This window comes from Cervus elaphus, chromosome 19 (genome assembly GCF_910594005.1).
Source record: "Cervus elaphus chromosome 19, mCerEla1.1, whole genome shotgun sequence".
Lineage (NCBI taxonomy): Eukaryota > Metazoa > Chordata > Mammalia > Artiodactyla > Cervidae > Cervus > Cervus elaphus.
This window is the reverse complement of record NC_057833.1, coordinates 63,075,485-63,094,810: the sequence shown is the minus strand read 5'-3', so window position 1 is coordinate 63,094,810 and position 19,326 is coordinate 63,075,485. Positions and strand designations below refer to the sequence as shown.

Here is a 19,326-nt window from a genome sequence, read left to right as displayed (position 1 = left end):
TTATTACAAAAGGGCTTGTAGTATTTCAAATTAATTGCACATAGAGGCTTAGGTTTGTTCATCTGCAGGATGAAGGGAAATGGACTAGATAATCTGCAAGGTCCCTTCTCACAGCCTGGAGGCTCTAGGAGACCTCTATGTATTCCCAGACACAGGTCTTACAGGGTCTTCTCCAGCGACTGAAGACAATGCAACTGTAATACACATCATCCATTCACTGTGCAGACATGCACAACTATAGCTTTATTTTTGAGGAATGTTGAAGTCCCTTGATATCTTGCTTAATAATGTGATTATTAAATACATACTATTATTAAATACTATGCTACTCCAAATAGAATTTTCACAAGTTTTTCATTAGATATATCTAAATCTAATGAGTCTTATTTGATTTTATAGTGAAAATTATTTCCCAAGATTCTCAATCTTGAGCACCTGGGATGCTTGCTTCTTCTTTCTCTGATGGCCCTTATGTGGTTAAATCTCCCATTCTCTGTGATGATTAAAATTTCTTGAATCTGTACTTAGAAATAGATACCCAATTGGTATTAAATTTCAGAGGTCCTAAATACAGCATTTTGAAAAACTTCAAGCCCCAGAGTGAAAACAAGAACTAAACTAGCTTGAGCAATCCATTTTTCCAAAAGTAAATACTAGAATTAAGTTCTGTAACACTTCATGGATTTTTATATTTCTTGCTTCGTTGTATGAATGCTACTAGCTTTTTAAGCCACAATGCCTAAAAAAGTGGGGAGAAAAGTTAAGTCTGGTTTTCAGCTTTTTACAGGGCCAAGAACTTTCCTTGGGAGTCTCATGAAGCCGACAGAAGCTTTTCTCCCATACAAACTCCCCCAAAGAGGCTTGGAACTTCTGGGTCTGGGCAAACCCTTTGGAGCAGGGCCCACGGGTCTGACTTAGAGCTGATCCAATATTTCACAGGAAAATGAGGCTAAATCATGGCCTTGGTTTCTGTGTTCTGTTAGTTCCCCCATGTCTACTAAAGGAAAATAAACCAATGTCACCTCTGGATGAGGTCATAGAGAAAAATCAAATTAATCTAGGTCATCTCTATCAACATTATGAAAAAGCTTCACCGTTAAGGAAAACGCCAGATTCTGGTAATCACCTCTTTGGGAGTTACAATGAAGCGGTAAAAATATGCCAGACAGGCTGTCGGTCGTGAAATGAGGAGCCCTGTCTGTCCATGGCGGGGGCGTGAGTTCCACGCTGAGCTGGTGCTCCCGCAGGAGGGTGGACAAACCAACCCCCAGAGGCCTGCTCTGGAACGGCTGAGCACTTATCTCCACCTGCAGCTCCCTCTGAACTCCAGTGATCCTGGTCCTGCACACAGCTGACTTTTTACACATCACATGTTTATAGCCCTAAACAGAGTCTCCAATGCCAAATGTGGACGCTGGAGCCTCAGCTGATGGAGGCATGTTGTAGGCTAACCAGGGTGGTACTAAGTATTAGCATTTCCATTTTGGCAGCATCAGCATCTTGGGCTATAAGTCACTCGATTCTGCTACTGACATTCCCCTCCTTCATACTTTCGTCAATATGAGAAATAGACAAACAAATTGACTAATAGTAAAAAAGCGTGGATCTCAAATATGAGATGATTGAGACAAAATGAAAACTATCAGTCAGGCTGAAACACATGATTATAAAAGAGACATTTTAAATGTGCACAGAAATAAGTTGTTAACGACTGCGCTTAACAGTGACATATAATTAGGTCTTTTATAGCATTTTTTCAGATCTCTGGGTCCCATGATGATTATTCTGCTTACAAATATACAACTTTTGTACATTCATTCAAGAACATTGCAATACAAGCAAAACTATCGGGCAGCTTGGAATATCAGTAGGTTTTCTTAGAGGAAAATGCAGAAGTACGTTAAGTAAACTAAAATATCAGAATTAAGTGTAACAGGGAAAAATATTTTGCAAAGTAAGGTATTATAGATAAGATTACAAATAAAATACTACTAATAAAACTATGGACATAGTTTATCGGTTCACAAAATAAATGTGATGAAAACTCTACGAGGTTGTTTCAATTTGATAAACATTCCTGAGACCCTACTGTATGCCAGATTCCTGAGTGTGATGATGGATAAAACCAAGTCCCTTTGTGACCACTGATCATAGCGTTTTCAGAAAACCTACTCAGCCCACCTATAATCATAGAAATCGTGGAAAGGACTATGGAGAGGGGATGAAGCGGGGTCTGGGCCTTAGATTAGGGTGTCGGAGTAAGGGTAGTTAATGTAACGCCGGGAAAAACACCCAGAGGACAGTCCCCATGGGACAGCTTTCCCCACTTACACTTTAAGACACATCAGATAATGATCTCAGGACGGAGCTAAAAGCATTCCTTAAAGGTGAGCATGAGTTATAAAACAGCCCATTAATTTTTTTCACAAATGAAAAGTTCTTGGTTGTTTCCATTAAAAACAATGCTTACCTCAAAATCTTCTATGTAGCAACAAAGTCTGTGAGACCTACAAGAGTGATTTCTAAGTCTCAAGCCCCCACGTTGTAGAAAAACAAGGAACATTATAGTGTACTTTAGAACTGAGCGCTATTCTAAATGCTTTACAAGTATTAACTCATGCAATTCTCCTAAGAGTCCTGAAAAATTGGTACTATTATCTTGCTACTTTATAGATGAAAAAATTGAGGCATGGAGAGTCACTTGCCTGAATTTACAGATCAGTAATGACAGAGCTCACATTCTCAACTCCTATGGAACGAATGCTATTAGCGCACTAATTATATGATGGCAAAGAGCAGTTGCTGATGAAATACATCACTTCCAAAGATAGTTCCATTAAGAAATAAAAAGAAAATGAGATGACACTCCGTTCTACGTTAGCATAACTGAAGAGATTCAATACATTTTGGGAACTACTTCTTGTGACGTTTCATAAAGTTAATACCTTGTTCTGGTTAGCTCCACATTTTTTCATTGCATAAGAATACACGCTGGATTAACAGGAAAATGGGACAAGCCTAGAACAATCTGGATGGTACCCAATGAGGAAATACTGTCTTACCTAGAGAAGAATGTGATCTCAAATGGTGCTAATAATTAAAGCTTCAATCTTTCTTAACTTTCAACATATCATCTGGTTTGCCTCTTTAACCTCTCTGCGTAAACTCAATTAGATTAGCATTTTATGGGAAAATATTGCCATACAAGAGGATGGCTTTTTTGAAAAGGAGAAAGAAAAAAGATGATGACTAAGGAGGATGAAGTTTTAGAGTAAGAATAAGAGGTGGGAAAAAGACTCTTAAAGTAAGTCAGCCACCTTCTCTAGGATGTGGAGTTCTGCAGCCTCCTCAATTGTCCATAATGAACCAGCACCCATAACAACACTGCATATTAGGACTCAAGACAATCTTGTATTTCTGGAGCGCCCTTTGTTGCAAGGATCCCAGGGCGCTTCACAATCACTGTGAGTTAAAATTAAAGCTGAAGCACGTACAATTCCTAATAGGCCCATTTAAAAAATGCTAAACAGAACAAATAACTTTTAAGTCTAGATTTAAAAGTCCCAACAGCCAGAGCGTTCCTTACTTCAATTGGCATCGCGCCGCGTGGCTGGCTGAAGCTCTCTCCTGTTATGTTCAAGGCTCTCTCGTGTTTTTTTATACCAGAGCACCTTATGATCAAGCAGTTTCCAAAGAAAGGGAAAAAAAACTGGGTGCATGTCATATCTGTTGGTTCTGATTATCCTGAATTGAGAGTTTCCTGTTTGCGAGTTAGTTTGGGGCCCAAATCTGACATGAAATAAAGCAGGTTTAAAAAGCAAATCCAGATAAAGCTCAACTTGAAATTCAAGCAGTCATTCCAACAAAAGAGAGCTTTAAAACTGCTGTTTGAGTAAGTAAATCGGATTGATTAGCATGATTTTGGTTAACTTTAAAAAATAAAAAAGCAATTAGAAAGTAACATTTAATAGGCTTTCTCTCAGGCCATGTCTGCTCCTAAGCCTTGGCAGTATTTATTATTCTGCACACCAGAAAAAAAATCAGGGAGATGCACTCATGATATGGTAATTTTCCTTGCATTAGTGATTTTGAGGTCAAAGGAAACCTGTTCAGATCTAAAACAAAGCATAGGTAAATATCTATTAAGTGAAGATGAAGTGCTTACACATTGTTAAAGCACTCTAAATTGGCATGGCTTAACTCTTTTAGGTTTTACTATTGTGAGAAGACAGTGGCCATACAATATTTGAGATCAAGCCATTTGAAGTTAGATGCTTTATTAAGTTTGGCTTTTTTGAAAGGTTACAGGGAACAAATATCAAGCTATAATACAACCTTCACATATCTAAAACAGCTAAAAATGAACCTGACAGGTGAAATGCAAAAAGAAAAATTCATAATTTGGAGGACACATCTATCACAGATACTATGGATCACATTCCCAACAGAAGAGCTATCTCACTGTCGAATTCGAAAGAAGTACTAGAGTGAAGTAATAGCTGGTTCAGAAAAGAAGACAGAAAAAAAATGACTTGGTGGAAGTTTGCCCATAAAAGACTGGTTGACCATTTCCTTTATGGATGTCACCATTAATACAATTGCTGAAAGTGGTAATAAAATGCAGTTAGTATCAAGTACTTCAGTGCCTGGCAAAGCAGATACACATAACCTCGGATTTCCATGGGCAGTATGGTAAAAACTGGGGAAAGTTTTGTAATTTAAAAGAGGAATGGACTTCCTCAAAATGCATGCTATTTAACAGCAAGCTTCACAATAGATTTACAGTATTCTGCTAGGAAGGGACAAGCACAAAATCCTACAAGCAGTGTCTCAAACAGTAAACTTTGGAGCTGCCAGTTACCCCCTTGCTCACCGCATCAAGCCAGTGAAGGACTAAGGTCTATATTTTCAAAGAAACATGGGAAATTGCCCACTGCTTCCCACACAAATACTTAACATTGTCGTGGGGGTCAAAACAAAGGCTCTTAGCTCAGTTATATACTTACTGATCCAGACAGGATGTGAAGCCAGGGAGAGACGACTGACAAAGAGCTGCTACAGTCAACCCTCTCGGAACCTTCCCAACGCCAGACGATCCCCGAAGCCAGTCCCCGTGCTCTCAGTCACCCTCCCACGCTCTAATTTAAGGACATGATGGCATTTTTCAAGGGAGTCAATGTAAGAATGGCACAATCAAAGATACAAAATACATGTTAAAGATTCCAGCAGTGAGAATAAACGCAACTGGAAAACTTGAGTTGTCAGCGCTTCAGAGAAATGTAAGTTCTCTTATAAAAAATCAAAGTAATTGGAGAAAGACTTTTTAAAGCCTTTTTCTCTCCTTCCTTCCTTCCCTTCTCTCCATCCATCTATCCATCCACCCAAGGATAGCTAATTAAGCTCACAGGTCTGGGGATGAATTGCCACCCCACGCTTCACCCGTTCCATAACCATGGGGCTCGCTTAAACATTCCATGCCTCAGGTTCCTTAATTGAAAATGAGGATATAAAACCACCTACCATTTACAGTGACAGGCATGCTCTTGATGCAAAAATACTAAAGGAAAGTTACCATTATTTGAACTACTAAGATGTGTTATCCTTATTACTCCACAGGAAAACAGAATGCCTGTCACACAACAGACTGTCGATACATACTTTTGAATGAATAAATATGTGAATAAATTTCATAGGTTAGATGCTCATGTGAAATGCAATATATGAATACTGATGCTGGATGTTCTCTGGAGACAATGTGATTATTAATACTTATTGATTTTTTTTCAGAAACATCATTCTGGTTCAAAAATTATGAAAAAATACCAAGTGCAATTAGATATATATATATATATATCTCCTAACGAGTAGGGTTTTTTTAAGTTGGTGCTTTGTATAACACAGACTGAAAATTAGCTGAACACAGGGGTTTATTAATGTCTATGGAAATTATCAAGTTTCAGAGAGAGGACCTGGATAAACGCTAAGCTTCAGGAGGGTAGGGTGGTTGGTTTCTTTTTTTGTTTATTTTGCCAGTACCTTATAAAAAGTCTGAGGCATTCAGGATCCCTAGATGCTGTCAGGAAAAGGAAAACTAAAAAATCATTTTCCCCCATATTACTTCTAAATGGAATGTTCAAATTTAAATTCATTTTATGTATCTTTTGTTGCTTGAAAATAAAAATGACAATTCTCACTTTATGGAGAACTCGGGCTTGGAACTACTTCTCCCAGGTGAGAAATGAAACGGAAAGAACCAATACCTTAAAAATATGAAAGTGGTGATGTGTGTGCATGTACACAAGTGTGCAAGTGTGCACAGAGAAGTGGGTGGTAAAGATGCACATGTATCAGATTAAAATCCCTCAGGGATATCTGACCTAAACATCTTTAGAAGGAAGACACTAGGCTGGCAGAAGTAATAACTGAACTTTTACTCATGATACCTTCAACAAAATGAATCTATCCTTGTATCAATGTATGTACATTTACCTAGTGGTCAAGTTCAATTTCTAAAACTTCAGGGAAAACTAAAATCATGATGAAATGTTTTGTTGTAAATCAAAATATTTACTTTTTCAAATACCAATTTATTGATACCTTCCAAATCCATGCTCTCTGAGTTCCTATGACCATAAACGTTCTTGTCCCCCCCAAGTCAGACTTCAAATCTCTCCTCCCAACTTGCAGGTCTGAATACAAAACCCACCTTATCTAAGCACCTCCATGGAAAAAAGTAAGAGTAACAACAAAATGCCCAACCTCAGAGCTATGAGCTAAGGGTTTCTTATGCCTTAGAACAGTTTACAAGAATAACCACACGGTACAAAAAATTTAATAAATGGATATCAATCTATCTGGGCAGATGTATAAGAGAAAAAGCAGCCACAGAAATGAAAGTCTGAGTTATAAATCAAACCGCACGCACACTTACGGAATTTCTACAGCTAGAGAAACCCTTGCAGAGATTATCCCAGAAAACATTACTGCAGCCAAACCTCTGCGTCCATTTTAAAGTCAACTTGAAAACTTTAAAAGCTATTTAAAGTTGACTTTCAAAAGTCAACTTGAAAACTTAACATTGGGAAAGGACTTCTGGGTCAGCCACCAGCCAGCATGCTGACTTTAACCTCGAGGGACACTGGCTCTGAAGAGGAGTCTGAGAAGCACAACATATTCCAATTCCAAGGTTCCAAGTGCAAACGTGGCTCACCCTTGTCAAGTGTGGGATGGTCCCCGCGGGGGCCGGGGCAGGGCGTGTGGATCTGCCCTCACCTCCCCTCCCGCCTCCACTCAGTAATGGCATCTACATGCCCACAGGGTGGGCATGCCGCTCAGGGTAACGCGAAGGTACCCGCCAGCCATTTCTAAGACTGGGGCACTTCAACCATAGCAAGCAAAACCAAAGCACTGATGCACAGCGAAATGTGCACGCTGAATGCCATGCTCAAAGTGCTCACGTGAAGGAACCGAAACGCCACAGAGAGGGAACACGCCTTAGGCGGGAGCCTTCCTTGCTGCCAGGCGCCGTTCTGCACAAGACCGAGGCAGCATTTATCTGCGAGGCCTTCACCGCAGCACCTTCATCTCCGCATCGCGCCAGGGAGGAGAGAACGGCAGCTTTACCCCGCTCAGCACATATTTGGGGCTGAGGCCTCAGATGCCTGCGCTTCCTCTAACTAATAGCTCCTGACACAGGAGAAAATAAAGAAGCAAATGGAAAATAGTTCATAATTAAAACATTCCGAATTGAGTATCAGATTCATAAATTCATTCTAGAGAAAGAAATAGAAGATGATGCAGCGGAACAGAAAATAACTCCCTCATTTAGAGCACAAGTTGCCCTTTGTCATAATAATATTAATTTCAAATATTTGCTGCCACTGCTGAACGATGTATATCTTTCTTTCCAATCTGTTTTGTAAAAGAAAAGAAGACTGTAATTACGACTGATGTTGAAGTTACAGCCTGGTTTCGCCTCTGAAGGATGGCTCCGGGGTCCCCAGCTATACAGGCCCACGTGTTCCACTTGAGGCCTCTTTACGGAAATTCATCCACATCTGACTCCAAAATCCATTCTTGAATTTTATTTTGTCATTCTGTTTAATGCCATAATTGTTTTATTCAATTAATTACCCATGATATCATTAAGTAAACTCATAATTGTATTTATAAGCTATAGTGAGGTGGAGTTTATTGGCTGAATGTTACTGTAATTTAACCATTAGTTCTCACTGCCTGTATCAATAAATACTCAAGCTAGCATCCTCTTTTCCAGCTCACAGTAAATGCCTTAAAGCTTCGCCTGAATTTACTTCCCAAATCAATGGGACATTTAGTAACGTGAAGATACGTGAGATTCCTATACTGGGTGTTTATACATATTTTAATGCTCAGTTAAACAAGAAAACCTTTATTTCTAAGACATTTCAAATTTCAAATCCTAGAGACCAACTGACAGGTTATCTGGAGTTGTCTGCAAAGCCCAAAGTCCCAGAAGTAGGAATCACCTGCTTCATTACATCATCCTATTGATTTAACTGTGTTTAATTAACTTAAATTATTTTTACTCGATGGTTATAAATTCACAACCTCTCTACTCAAAGAGTGAGACACAGACTAGGAGGAGATCTGCTAAAGTGACAAAAAGACTTTGATTTTCAAGAAATGGACTTAACGCCAGAGAATATCTCACCTGTGGCTACAGCTTACTTTAAAAGAATACAAAAAGCCATCATTTATTATGAACTTAATTCATTTGCTTCATTCCTATAATTGCTAACAAATACCAAAGTCAAGCTGATGGACCATAATGCAGTAAACCTGAAGTGCATGGAGTTTTCATGAAAGAGGAGCACGAACGCCCACAAGCTTCCTTCCAAAGGTACCCACGTATCTTCACGGCCATCACATTGGAAACAAACCTGGAGAAATTCTCTACTGCAGAAATATTTACAGCAGTCACACAGTTCATGTTCAAATACCTGACAGACTTGACACTCAGGCTTACATACTAACCTTGCATTGAAAGAAAAACATTAGTAAAAATTTGATAAAAATCTAGTTAGACCAACCAACACCTCAATTATACTCTCCGGTGGCATGACCTTCAGGGGCGGGGGTCCCGAGACAGTCGGCCTGACGGCCCAGCGACGTCAGGACCACACGGGCAGCGCGTGGAGGGCGGGCTCACAGCGCCCTTTGCTTTTTCATTTAAAATTGGCTGTGCAGCACCAAAAGTGATGCTCAGCTTTACATCTAGAAACCGAGGCAGGCTCTCACCGGAGTTCCTACTGCCCCTCTACCAAAACTCATCCTGAAAACTCAAATACAATAATAATAAATCTCTGTCTCATTCAAAAATCCCTGACAGTATGACAGGCATCTCAGAGGAAAACAGATGACCCCACCAAAAAAAAAAAAAAAGAAAAGTGGGGGGGTGGGTTGAACCAATGCCATAAAACTGGTGACAGAATCCTGATGAATAATAACTATTGAACCTTTAATTAGAGGGAAAAGATTTGTTTTCTGTGTAATTTTTTTTCTAAATTCATTTCTTCTGCTTCTTTTTCCTTTGTTTGGTAAAGAAGAAAGTACCCAGAAGCTACCCTGTTCCTTTAACAGGTAGCATGGTGACGTTTTGGACAGTAACACTTCCAAGGCGCTTCCTGGCATCTAGGGGTCCCAGGAAGGTATACAACCTTTATTCCCTTAAATACGGGCCCTCAGGCCAACAAAGCATCCAGTCTCAGCGCACTCAGAGGAGGGATCTACAAACGAGCTAGCGCAAAGTTCTGCTGAGTGGTTTTCCCTCCCACTTTCCTTCCCACACTGTTCAGGATGAATCGTGCATACTTCTGAAAGTCACCAGTGGTCAAGTCACTTTGCATTTTGGGGAGATTCTTGCTTCCGATACCAGTCGCTTTAGACTATGGCTTCCCATGACTCCTCCAACGAGGCTGCCCTCAAAGACTTATCATTTAGGACCAGCAGTGCTCAGTACCTGTGAGAGGGGGCACTCCTTCGCCAAGGAGCTCTGATTCATATCCTTCAGCAAGTCCTTCAGCGCATTCCTCACAGTGGTGTGCGACCACTGCTCGGGAGGCAGGTCTTCCAGTTTGGGGCAACTATTGGAGACACAGATTAGAAAGGGGATTATGACAAGATTGCATCCCGCTGCAGAACATTCCTTTAAGACAGACAGATTTCATTTTGCTCATCAAACAGATGCATCTGGAGATTGCTCTCGGTCTCCTGATTGTTCCGATTAGTTAATTACTTTATACAACACATCTGCTGTATCGATGCATGAATTATACATCAGCTGCCTGTGGTGGCTATTTTTCCATGTTACTTCTACCTTCCTGCTCTGATGCGCTTGGGAAGACAATTTAAGGTGTACTGCTTCCTCAAGAGCCATTGTGAAAAACATGAACGTGGGAACCGTTCTCCCTTCAGGACTCCGCTCGTACGAATTAAAATGGTTAAAAAAAAAATTATATAAATAAATAAGAGCTCGGCAATAGTGAATAAGGCATTCTTTCACAAAGTGTACACAGATGGCAGTGTTCATGATATGCAAAAATATTTTTCTCTTAAGTAAACTTTATGTAAAATGCCTTCTTGCAATGCATCATTTAATTGATCACATAGAAAAAGTCTTGTCTTTTGATAACCTGCACAAGTAGATGCATTTGGGGGGAACAATGCTTTTAAACGATAGACTGAAATTAGGAAAATAAAGAAGAAAGGGCGAGGTGACAAAATCAATTTGGGTTAACCTCTCTGAAATGCAGAGCAAATCACAACTGAAGGCTGACCAGAGATACTTTGTTTCAAACAATCAGGTGAGTAGAACACTCTGCCCTGGAATTGCTTTCCTGACTCACCTGTGTAACTGAATTTTCAATGTGACCACATGATACACGTCTTGAAGCATATCTGCTACTGTAGCATCGGGGGCATCTGTCACATAAGACAGTGGGACCGGATTCCATTTCCCAACCTGGATCAGCCCTATTCCAGATAAAGAGCACGTGTCACTGCATGTCTGACCCTTCAGATAACCTATCCAGAGGAAGGCTATTTTTCATTGCCCCCACCACAAGCAATTTTGGTACTTCTGTTTGAATGATTCCCGTCCCTCTAAAAGGCAGGTCAATGAAAATATTCACAGCTTAGTTTTCCAAACTGTGAAATTATGTAAATGACAGCGGGGTTGTTTATTATTTTGGAAATAAAACCCCATCAATAAAACCTAGGCAGAGGCCACATTTTCCTAACTTACAGGAAGTTCTAATAAGACATAGCTGAACCAGTTCTAAATGGCTTTACGATTTAGATAAGATTCTCGATTGCAATGGGAATCAGCATTGAAAAATACTTTACAGCCCATAAAACCATCAGAAACAGAATAAAAGAAACAGAACTAGATATTCAGTCATAAATGCAAATTGACTCTCAACAGTCCATCTGCTCAGATACGCTCCTCACTTCCTTGTGGGTCCTCAGTGGAGCAGATTATTAAGGTCAATAAGCATACTAATGATTCAGCTGAAGTAATTTAAAAAAAAAACCTACCTCCACATTCCACATGAGCAAAATGTGTGTTAACTAAACCAAACTGAATTAAGCCAATTTTTTAAAGCCACAGTCTAGAAGGAACCCATGTAACACACAGGCTACAGTTCTTTGAATGAAAATATTCAGATGCTTTCTCTGCAAGGTAAACAAAGGATGCCAAGCAATTTCCCCAACCCCACGGATGCATTATTTACCTTTGGCCTGGGCAGCAGAGCTATGTGAATAACCCAGAGACAGCAAGGCCATTTCTATCAGCTGGTTGAAAAGCATATCCTTCCTCACCAACACAAATTCTGCATGCTCCTCCTTACAATCGTATTCAATGGCATTTTCATAATGTTCCACCACGCAGAAAACCGGGAGCATGGTTCCTATCGAGGAGACAGAGCAAAAAGAGACGCAAACCAACGGATTTCAGCAACACAGTCTGGGGGGAGGAGGGAGGGAAAAAATGAAGCTATGAAAATAAATCTTCACCACCGTGAGAAGGGGAGCCTGTTCCCAAGGCAGACAGGGCACAGAGATCCAGGCATACAGACACAAAGATACACCTCCTTTTATTTTTATTTTTTAAGTTGTAAGAGAAATGTTGAAATAGAATATGAACTTGGCCCTGCGGTAGCGTGGGCTCTAATTTTAACCGAGCATTTCCCCTAACCAATTAATGCAGAATTACCTTTCTGATCAAATCATAAGGCTGACAGGAGAGGACTAAGTGTCTGGTCTGATCTGCTGTGAGTGGTACCTGGTGTGCAAATGTAATTCACTCAACTCGGCTTCGAAAGAACCCATCTCCATGCTTCCTACATGCTTTTGTTAGGATTCAACTTTCCCTGTCTGTGTCCAAACAAATTAGCTTTGATTATAAAATTATGAGCATTCGCCTCCTTCTTTATGATCTTCATGTTGAGGCCACAGAAGAAACACAAAACTTAACCAAACTGAAGTTCATGATACAGGATTTCAATATGTGCCCACTGCAGATGAGTGATATTTATTTTGATGGCTACTCATTTAATCTACCTGCCTAAAAGGATATCACGGTAACCACAGGTCTTTGAAACGAACAATCTCTGCTTTAGCAAGTGGGGTACAGATGAGAGCAAGGGAAACTGTCCTCATCAGGGGGTCTCAGGATGCAGGAATCTGCAGAGACGAGATGTGCTCTCCGTTTACTGCAATCCCAGGTAATAACTCAGGAGCCAGATGGTTAATAAACACAGGCCACACCACTGTCAGCAAAGAGGCTTCTAGAAACAGAAATCACGGAACGCTGTCGTCCTCGAGGTGTTTACACAGCGCACTGTCAGACTTCCAGTGATAAACGGAAAAGGGTTAAAAGCAGATGCAGCAGAGTGCAGCGTGGCATGCCGCCAGGAGGGCATCATCCTTAGCATAAATGATGACAAAGGTTACTCTACCAGGGCACCCAGGACCCCCAATTAGTTCTGGAACGCTAATGCCTCTCTAAGCTCTGCCCTCTGCATTCCCAGAATCCAACCAACTTCTGAAGGTGTCCGGGGCCGGCACAGCGGAGCTAAAAACCCAGGGTTTCCTCCTGACACCAGAGATGCCCTTTAAAAACGCCCTATTTGCTTGTTTCTACTGAACAAAGCCGGCAGGAAAAGCAGCCACAGTTTTCTACGTGGGCATCTACACCACAGCTTCAGTGAACTGCTCACAAGAGATTCTAGTTCTGACAAACAAACCCCTTTAGGTTTACTTAGAAAAGCTCACAAACTCATTTGGAGGGACCCAACAGGCTAGGCATGAAAAACAAGCTGCGGAGCTTGCCAATATCCTTGTCATTCATTCGGCTGTTTTTATACCAGAGAGAGAACCCGTCAGGGATCAGAAGGAGACTGGGAGAGACCACGGCAGAAACAGCAATATGCAAACTGGTGATTTCTTCCTTGGCTGCAAGGTACTTTGGCAAAACCTCCTAAACAAACAAACAAAAAAACCTCCAACCCCTTTCCTTAAGGTGTGCTTTCTCAACCCAGCCACACTCACTATCTGGCACCTGTCAAGCGGAAACGCTCCACGTGAAAAAGAAGATAAAACAATACTACCACCAACACAAGGCTGGAGGCATTTTGTTGCTTCAAGCAAGCAGAGAACCTTCTACAATTAAAGTGCATTTTTAAAATGTCACTATGAATGCGATGCTTGGGGGGAAAAAAAAAAAGCAGCACTTGAGCAGGAAGTGAAATTATTGTACTTTGGTTTCTCCTCCCTCCATCCTGAGGTCTTCAAAGAGTTGGGTTACTAACACAACAAAAAAACATAGGCATTGATTTTTCCTCTTTTAGAATGATACAGACCTGGGCTGCTCTGGGCTGCTCCTCAGACCTGGAAGATAACTGAAGGTTTTTTAAACTGTTGGAATAAATGAGAGTCGCTCTGGATTTTAGAGGGACCCTGTGAGATCATTAAGGTGGCTGCTGATGAGGTGACAATTGCAGACTCTAATTTTCAATCTGACTGCTTAAATCTCCCAGCAAACTGTCGCTGTTCTCCTGATACTGCGAGTCAGGCTGAACAGGAGCCTTCTCTGAACCGATTGTTTGTCTGAGTGTTTGGCGAGGCTTCCGACTCAGGCAACTTCATAACCTTCCAGTGTGGAAAGGGGAGTGCGCTGGTCACTGCTGCCTGCTAAAAATACCACATGATTTAAACCTGGAGGCAGTCTTAGAAGCTTTTGCTGAAGGTTTATGAGCCTGTGTAAACAGCACGTCTGCCATAAGGAGCAGTGAAGTCTGTAGAATCCTTGTCTAAAACTGTCCTGGCATCAAAGTTTGCTGTGCAAATATCACATAATACCAGAGACAGCTGAAATCTCCTATTTAGGAATTTATGGAACTTATATGTTTGCAGGCGTCAGAAAGTCTTTTTTATAGAGCCCCAGTGCTTCGCAGTACAATATTAATGCACTCTGTTTGAAAAGCCATAATAAATTATATTTTTAATGCTCTTACCCTGGCTTTCTTAAGATGCATACATTCTTGGCAAACAATCAATAAATAGGGTAATCATGAGGAGAGGCCAAAGAATTTGCTGAAGTGCTGTTTTTCCATTTTTAATAGATAAAGATCTAACAATACGGACTGCTGTGTCTGTTCATTTCAGGATCAATACATTCTTTGTTTTCGCCAAACCAAGGAAAAAATAAATGATTGTATGATAAATGTTATGCATCAAACACAATGAAATTCCTCTGCCTGCTAACTTTATCTACTTAATATTCTTGGTTGTTACAAGATGGCATTTTTATCCTTTGCTTTAGCAAATGTATGGAAAATATGAATCCCATACACAGTTATTCAGAGACAAATAAAGACCTTCTAAGGCCCACACATTATGCCTAGGGTAGACCCTGATTTACAGAAACAACAGGGCTGAATGCAGTCAAAGTGGTTAAACTCCATCAATGTAATAGAACACTGGCAAGAGGAACCACACAGTTGCATATCCCCTCCTTATTAACTTGCTTAAATCTGCCCTTTTATCTGAAACACCCAATTACAGCCAAAGGGAAACACCAGAATTATCAGGTTTTTAGCTACTAAGTAACCAAGTTGCTCTTAAGAAAACAAACCACAAAAAGAAAAAAATCACAAAACTTTTACATCATATCAGAGAAGCCTTCCATTATCTGCCTTACAACCAGTAATACTATGAACAAGCCAGGTCCGTCCTCAAACAATTTAAAGGTCTCCTTCTCAAGCAGGGTTAGTTTCAGCAACAGCCACTTCTACACCCTCTTCTGCAACACCACCTTATCAATGGAAGCCTTGTATAACTGAGACCACCAGACTTAATTCCGTCTTTATCATCCACAACGTCCAAAGACTCCAGTCTACAGTAGGAGGAGATGCTCTGCTGAAGCACGAAGCCTACACTTGCAGACATGCCTGACGCTGCAACCAGAGAGGGAACTCATTTCAGAAAAGAAAAGAGTCAAGGAGAACATACAAAGCCAGCCTCTGCCTGTCCAGCCCCGCACCAGGTGGTGCTGGGTGGACACGGGGCTTGCGGCTTTCCAGGATTTGGCTTGCGAGTATTTACCTTTCCTAAGGTTGCTTTTCATCAGATGGCCCGAGTGTTTCAAAGGCACTCCCTGCATCTTTGCACCTGTGCTCCCAAGCCTTCCTCTTCCTAGCGGGCTCCCGTTCTGTTCCAGGCGGGCAATCTTGGCTGGTGGACCCTTCGGATCACTCACATTGTTAGACATTTCTGAATGTTCTTTCCCCTGAGTTGCCTCGTTCAAATGATCCATACTCAGTTACTCTCTAAAGATCACCTGCCAGAATTTAAAAAGAAGAAGACATGTTACAATTGGGTGGGGGGGGTCTCCGCACGCCCCCACCTTCTCTATGTATATATAATGCCATACATGTTTTATCCCTGGATATTTCTCTCCACAAATATAATGTATTTGTAAGACTGCTTAACCAGACATATAATAGGTTACTCTATTTCTAGATCACAGCATTATATTTCCCTTCAAGTTAACAGAATAATTTGTGGAAATTGTATCAACACACATGAACGAAAAGATAATTTGTCACCTACCAGCAAAACTATGTGTGTGGGGGTGTGGGGGGTGTGGGGGATTATTTTTAGAGCAAGAATTACTACAAGTGTAGCTAAAAGGAAAATAACAAATTGTATTTATATAGTCCCAATTTTTAAAAATGAGAAACTTAATACAGAACATAATAATGACACTTTAATCAAAGATGGAAAGATTATTTTATCAGTCCAAGAGATTAGTTACATCTGTTGCCTTTATATTTTAATATACATTTTAATTCTCATGAAGGAAAAATAGATTCATATGTATATACACCACCTCAAAAGAAGGTAGCAGACAACTGCTTTTTAAACTCTCTACTAGCTTCATGGTTAACGTGTAGAAAAAGTTTTCTACTGTTAAAGTATCAAGAGTTACATGACCTGTTTTAAAGATTCAGTCAAGTCTTCGCTCAAACATGCAATTGGATCATTCCATCCCTAACCAAGTGGATAAAAGTGCAGGGTTTCTTCAAAGAGCCTCGATGCTGAAGTATTACAGCTCATGTATCTTAGAGTTAATATTTAGGTATTCTTTAGTAATGGAATGCTGTTAACAATTTAAATACCAAAAATTTTGAAAACATTTTGTAATATACACATTAGATTGAAGCGCTAAACTTGCTTTGAAAGAAAGCTTGTTAATTTTGGTAAAACAAAATAACCAGTGTTCAAAAATAATCTCAGCAGGCAATGAAGTCAACATTTCAATTAACTCCAGAAAAAAATGAACATAATTATTTTTCAGTTGTATTATATTTTGGACATCAATTTTCATACTGTTTATAGTAAAGCAGCTAGTACATTATCAAAATCACTTCTACAATAGTTCTAACTAACATTGATAGGAACAGGTAAATAGAATTATTTTATGAGCTTTCATGGTGCTTGAAGTATTGGGTTCACCAATACTAAGGGAAAGAGAATCATACTCAGAAAAAACAGAATATGATCATTATCACTTTCCTCCAGCTGTTTGGTAATTTGACATATCTTGCACATTTATATAAATATATATGCATATATATAAAATATGAAGAAGCTACTTAGATACAGATTTGAAAGCAAGCTTGTATCATTAGCAGGGCCTTTCTGTAAGCATTGCTTCCCCCTCTGTTTAACCATAGGTTACTGTGTCCACTATAATTAAGGAAAGTGGTGATGGGGAGGGGGAAGCAATGATCATCTGTAAGTTTAAAAGCAACCTTCAGAAGGCCAGTTGAAGAACTATAAAGTTAGAGAAATAATGGCTATTTATCCTTGTACTCCAAGGTGGCACAGTGAGACCAAAGGTTTACCGTTGATCGAGGTCCCATCTGTTTTTGGTTATGAGGTTCATTAACAATAAACGTGCCTCTTTTAACCACTTTTTATCAAGATTACTCTTTCCATTACATTAAACTGTAGTCTAAAGCCAAAATTAGTGGTGATTATTAACTTACTCAAAACACTCTTTATAATGCTTCATGTGGGTTATAATACAGAACTGCTTTTCCTGAAATTGGCTGCCTTACCCTAAAGCAGAAGATGAATTTTAAAACATATGATTTGAAAAGAAAATACTTAACCCGTGTGGCAATTTAAGAGCCAAAAAAAAAAAGAGAGAGAGGATGAGTAGACAACAGCATCAAAGTTAATGCTACAAAACGTATTAAGTAGTCATGAAGCTTAACAGTATTATAAACTGTGAAGTGATAGATGATAATTTAGTTAATGTATTGACAATCAAAACATCATATAGGTCATGCAAAATTGTCCTTCGAATGAATACCCACCTATAAGCAGCTATTAAACACTCAGTCATCTTGTAAAAAGCTTTACATTATAAAGCAAAATTACATGCACATAAAACACCCAATTTACTCATTTAAACTCTGCGCCCAAGGCTGAAGTTCACCAAACCTGAGTTTGGAATTGCAAAGAGCAGCCTCCGCGGGGCCTGCTGGATGACTGCATGGGAACAAACTAAGGTCTCAACAGACGCCAGGCTGGAGAGTTTCTTGTGAGTTACACACTGTAAAAACCGATTTCACTGTGATGTCTGGCTGGCACATTGAAAGCAGGCTACTTTCTCCAAACCCCACTTCCCTGTCCATAAACGAAGTCCATATATGATCATTAACGAATTAAACAGCGAACTCAGACACAGCAATTATTTCCTTTAAAAAGAGCAAAGCACGAAATTCCGGTTTCAAGAACCTATTTGGTTTTTTTTTTTTTTTTTTGCAGTGTGGGAGCCTTTTCAATGAGTTCCCTGCTGAATCGCCTCCTTCGCCCCCACACAACCCCATAATCACATTTTAAGAGACTGTGCCCTTATCCGTTCCATATGGCCGGCACGATCCAGGCCAAGCTTTCACTGTGACCTTTTAAAGAGACAAAGAAGCAAAGTACTATCTAGAATCAGAAACACTGCAGTTTTACTGAGTGAAATTAGCAAAACCGACCTGAAACTCACCACTTCAAAACTTGACAGCATATAAATAACAAAAACAAAGGAGATTTCCTTTGCAGCCCGGGTTCTCGAAGAGAAGTTCAAGAATGATGTTTTCTATGTCTTTTTTTTTTTAAAAATTAAAAAAAAAAAAAAAAGCAGCAGCAGACCTGAAGGCGACTTCCCCTGAAATTGTATTATTTTCTCTTCCTTTACCCTCGCCCCCCTAAGCGGGGGAAGGGCGGATAAGCGTCTGGAAGAGTAGCCATGGAAGAGAGGGGTTAAGGGGTGGGGGGGGGGGGGAAAATCACAATTGGACCAACAGCATATATGGTTTGTAAAATGTCTAACCTCGGAGAACGGGGTTTTCGATGGGGGAGGAGGGGAGAGCGGGAAGGAGGGAGGAGGGGGAAGACAGAATTGATCTGACAAGTGATTCGTTGGGGGGAAATCGTAAAAACAAAGCCAGTACGCGGCGGCGGTGCTGGGGAGGCGAGGTGGGGATCGGGAATTCTCTTAGAAAGAAAAAGGAAAAAAAAAAAAAAACCCAAACAAACCTCGGCGGCCGAGGTCTGCAAAAGCGACCCCCGCCCGCCGGGGCTCTCCGGGGCGCGGGCCGAAAGTCCGCCCGGCCGTGGCCCGCGGTCCCCTCCTCCTGCCGCCCCGCGCGCGCGCGGCTGGGGGGCCGGCTCGCCTCCCCCCGCCCGCTCCCCGAGAACCGCGCCGGAGAGTAACCG

At 40.6% G+C, this 19,326-nt stretch overlaps 1 protein-coding gene across 6 annotated transcripts in view; it reads right to left on the bottom strand.

Annotated features, from left to right (window-relative positions):
* SATB1 (SATB homeobox 1) overlaps positions 1 to 19,326 on the bottom strand; it is a 101,462-nt gene that overhangs the window by 62,181 nt on the left and 19,955 nt on the right. For 2 of the 6 annotated variants that reach the window (XM_043874332.1, XM_043874330.1), the window contains exons 2-5: positions 15,649 to 15,883; positions 11,775 to 11,951; positions 10,887 to 11,013; positions 10,001 to 10,124 (exon numbers count right to left, since the gene is read on the bottom strand). In XM_043874332.1, coding sequence (XP_043730267.1) covers positions 10,001 to 10,124; positions 10,887 to 11,013; positions 11,775 to 11,951; positions 15,649 to 15,859 — 639 coding nt within the window. In that variant the 5' untranslated portion in view covers positions 15,860 to 15,883. Of the gene's footprint in view, positions 1 to 10,000; positions 10,125 to 10,886; positions 11,014 to 11,774; positions 11,952 to 15,648; positions 15,884 to 17,597; positions 17,671 to 18,613; positions 19,322 to 19,326 lie in introns of those variants that run through there. The other 4 variants (XM_043874333.1, XM_043874328.1, XM_043874331.1 and 1 more) reach the window with 4 other exon arrangements.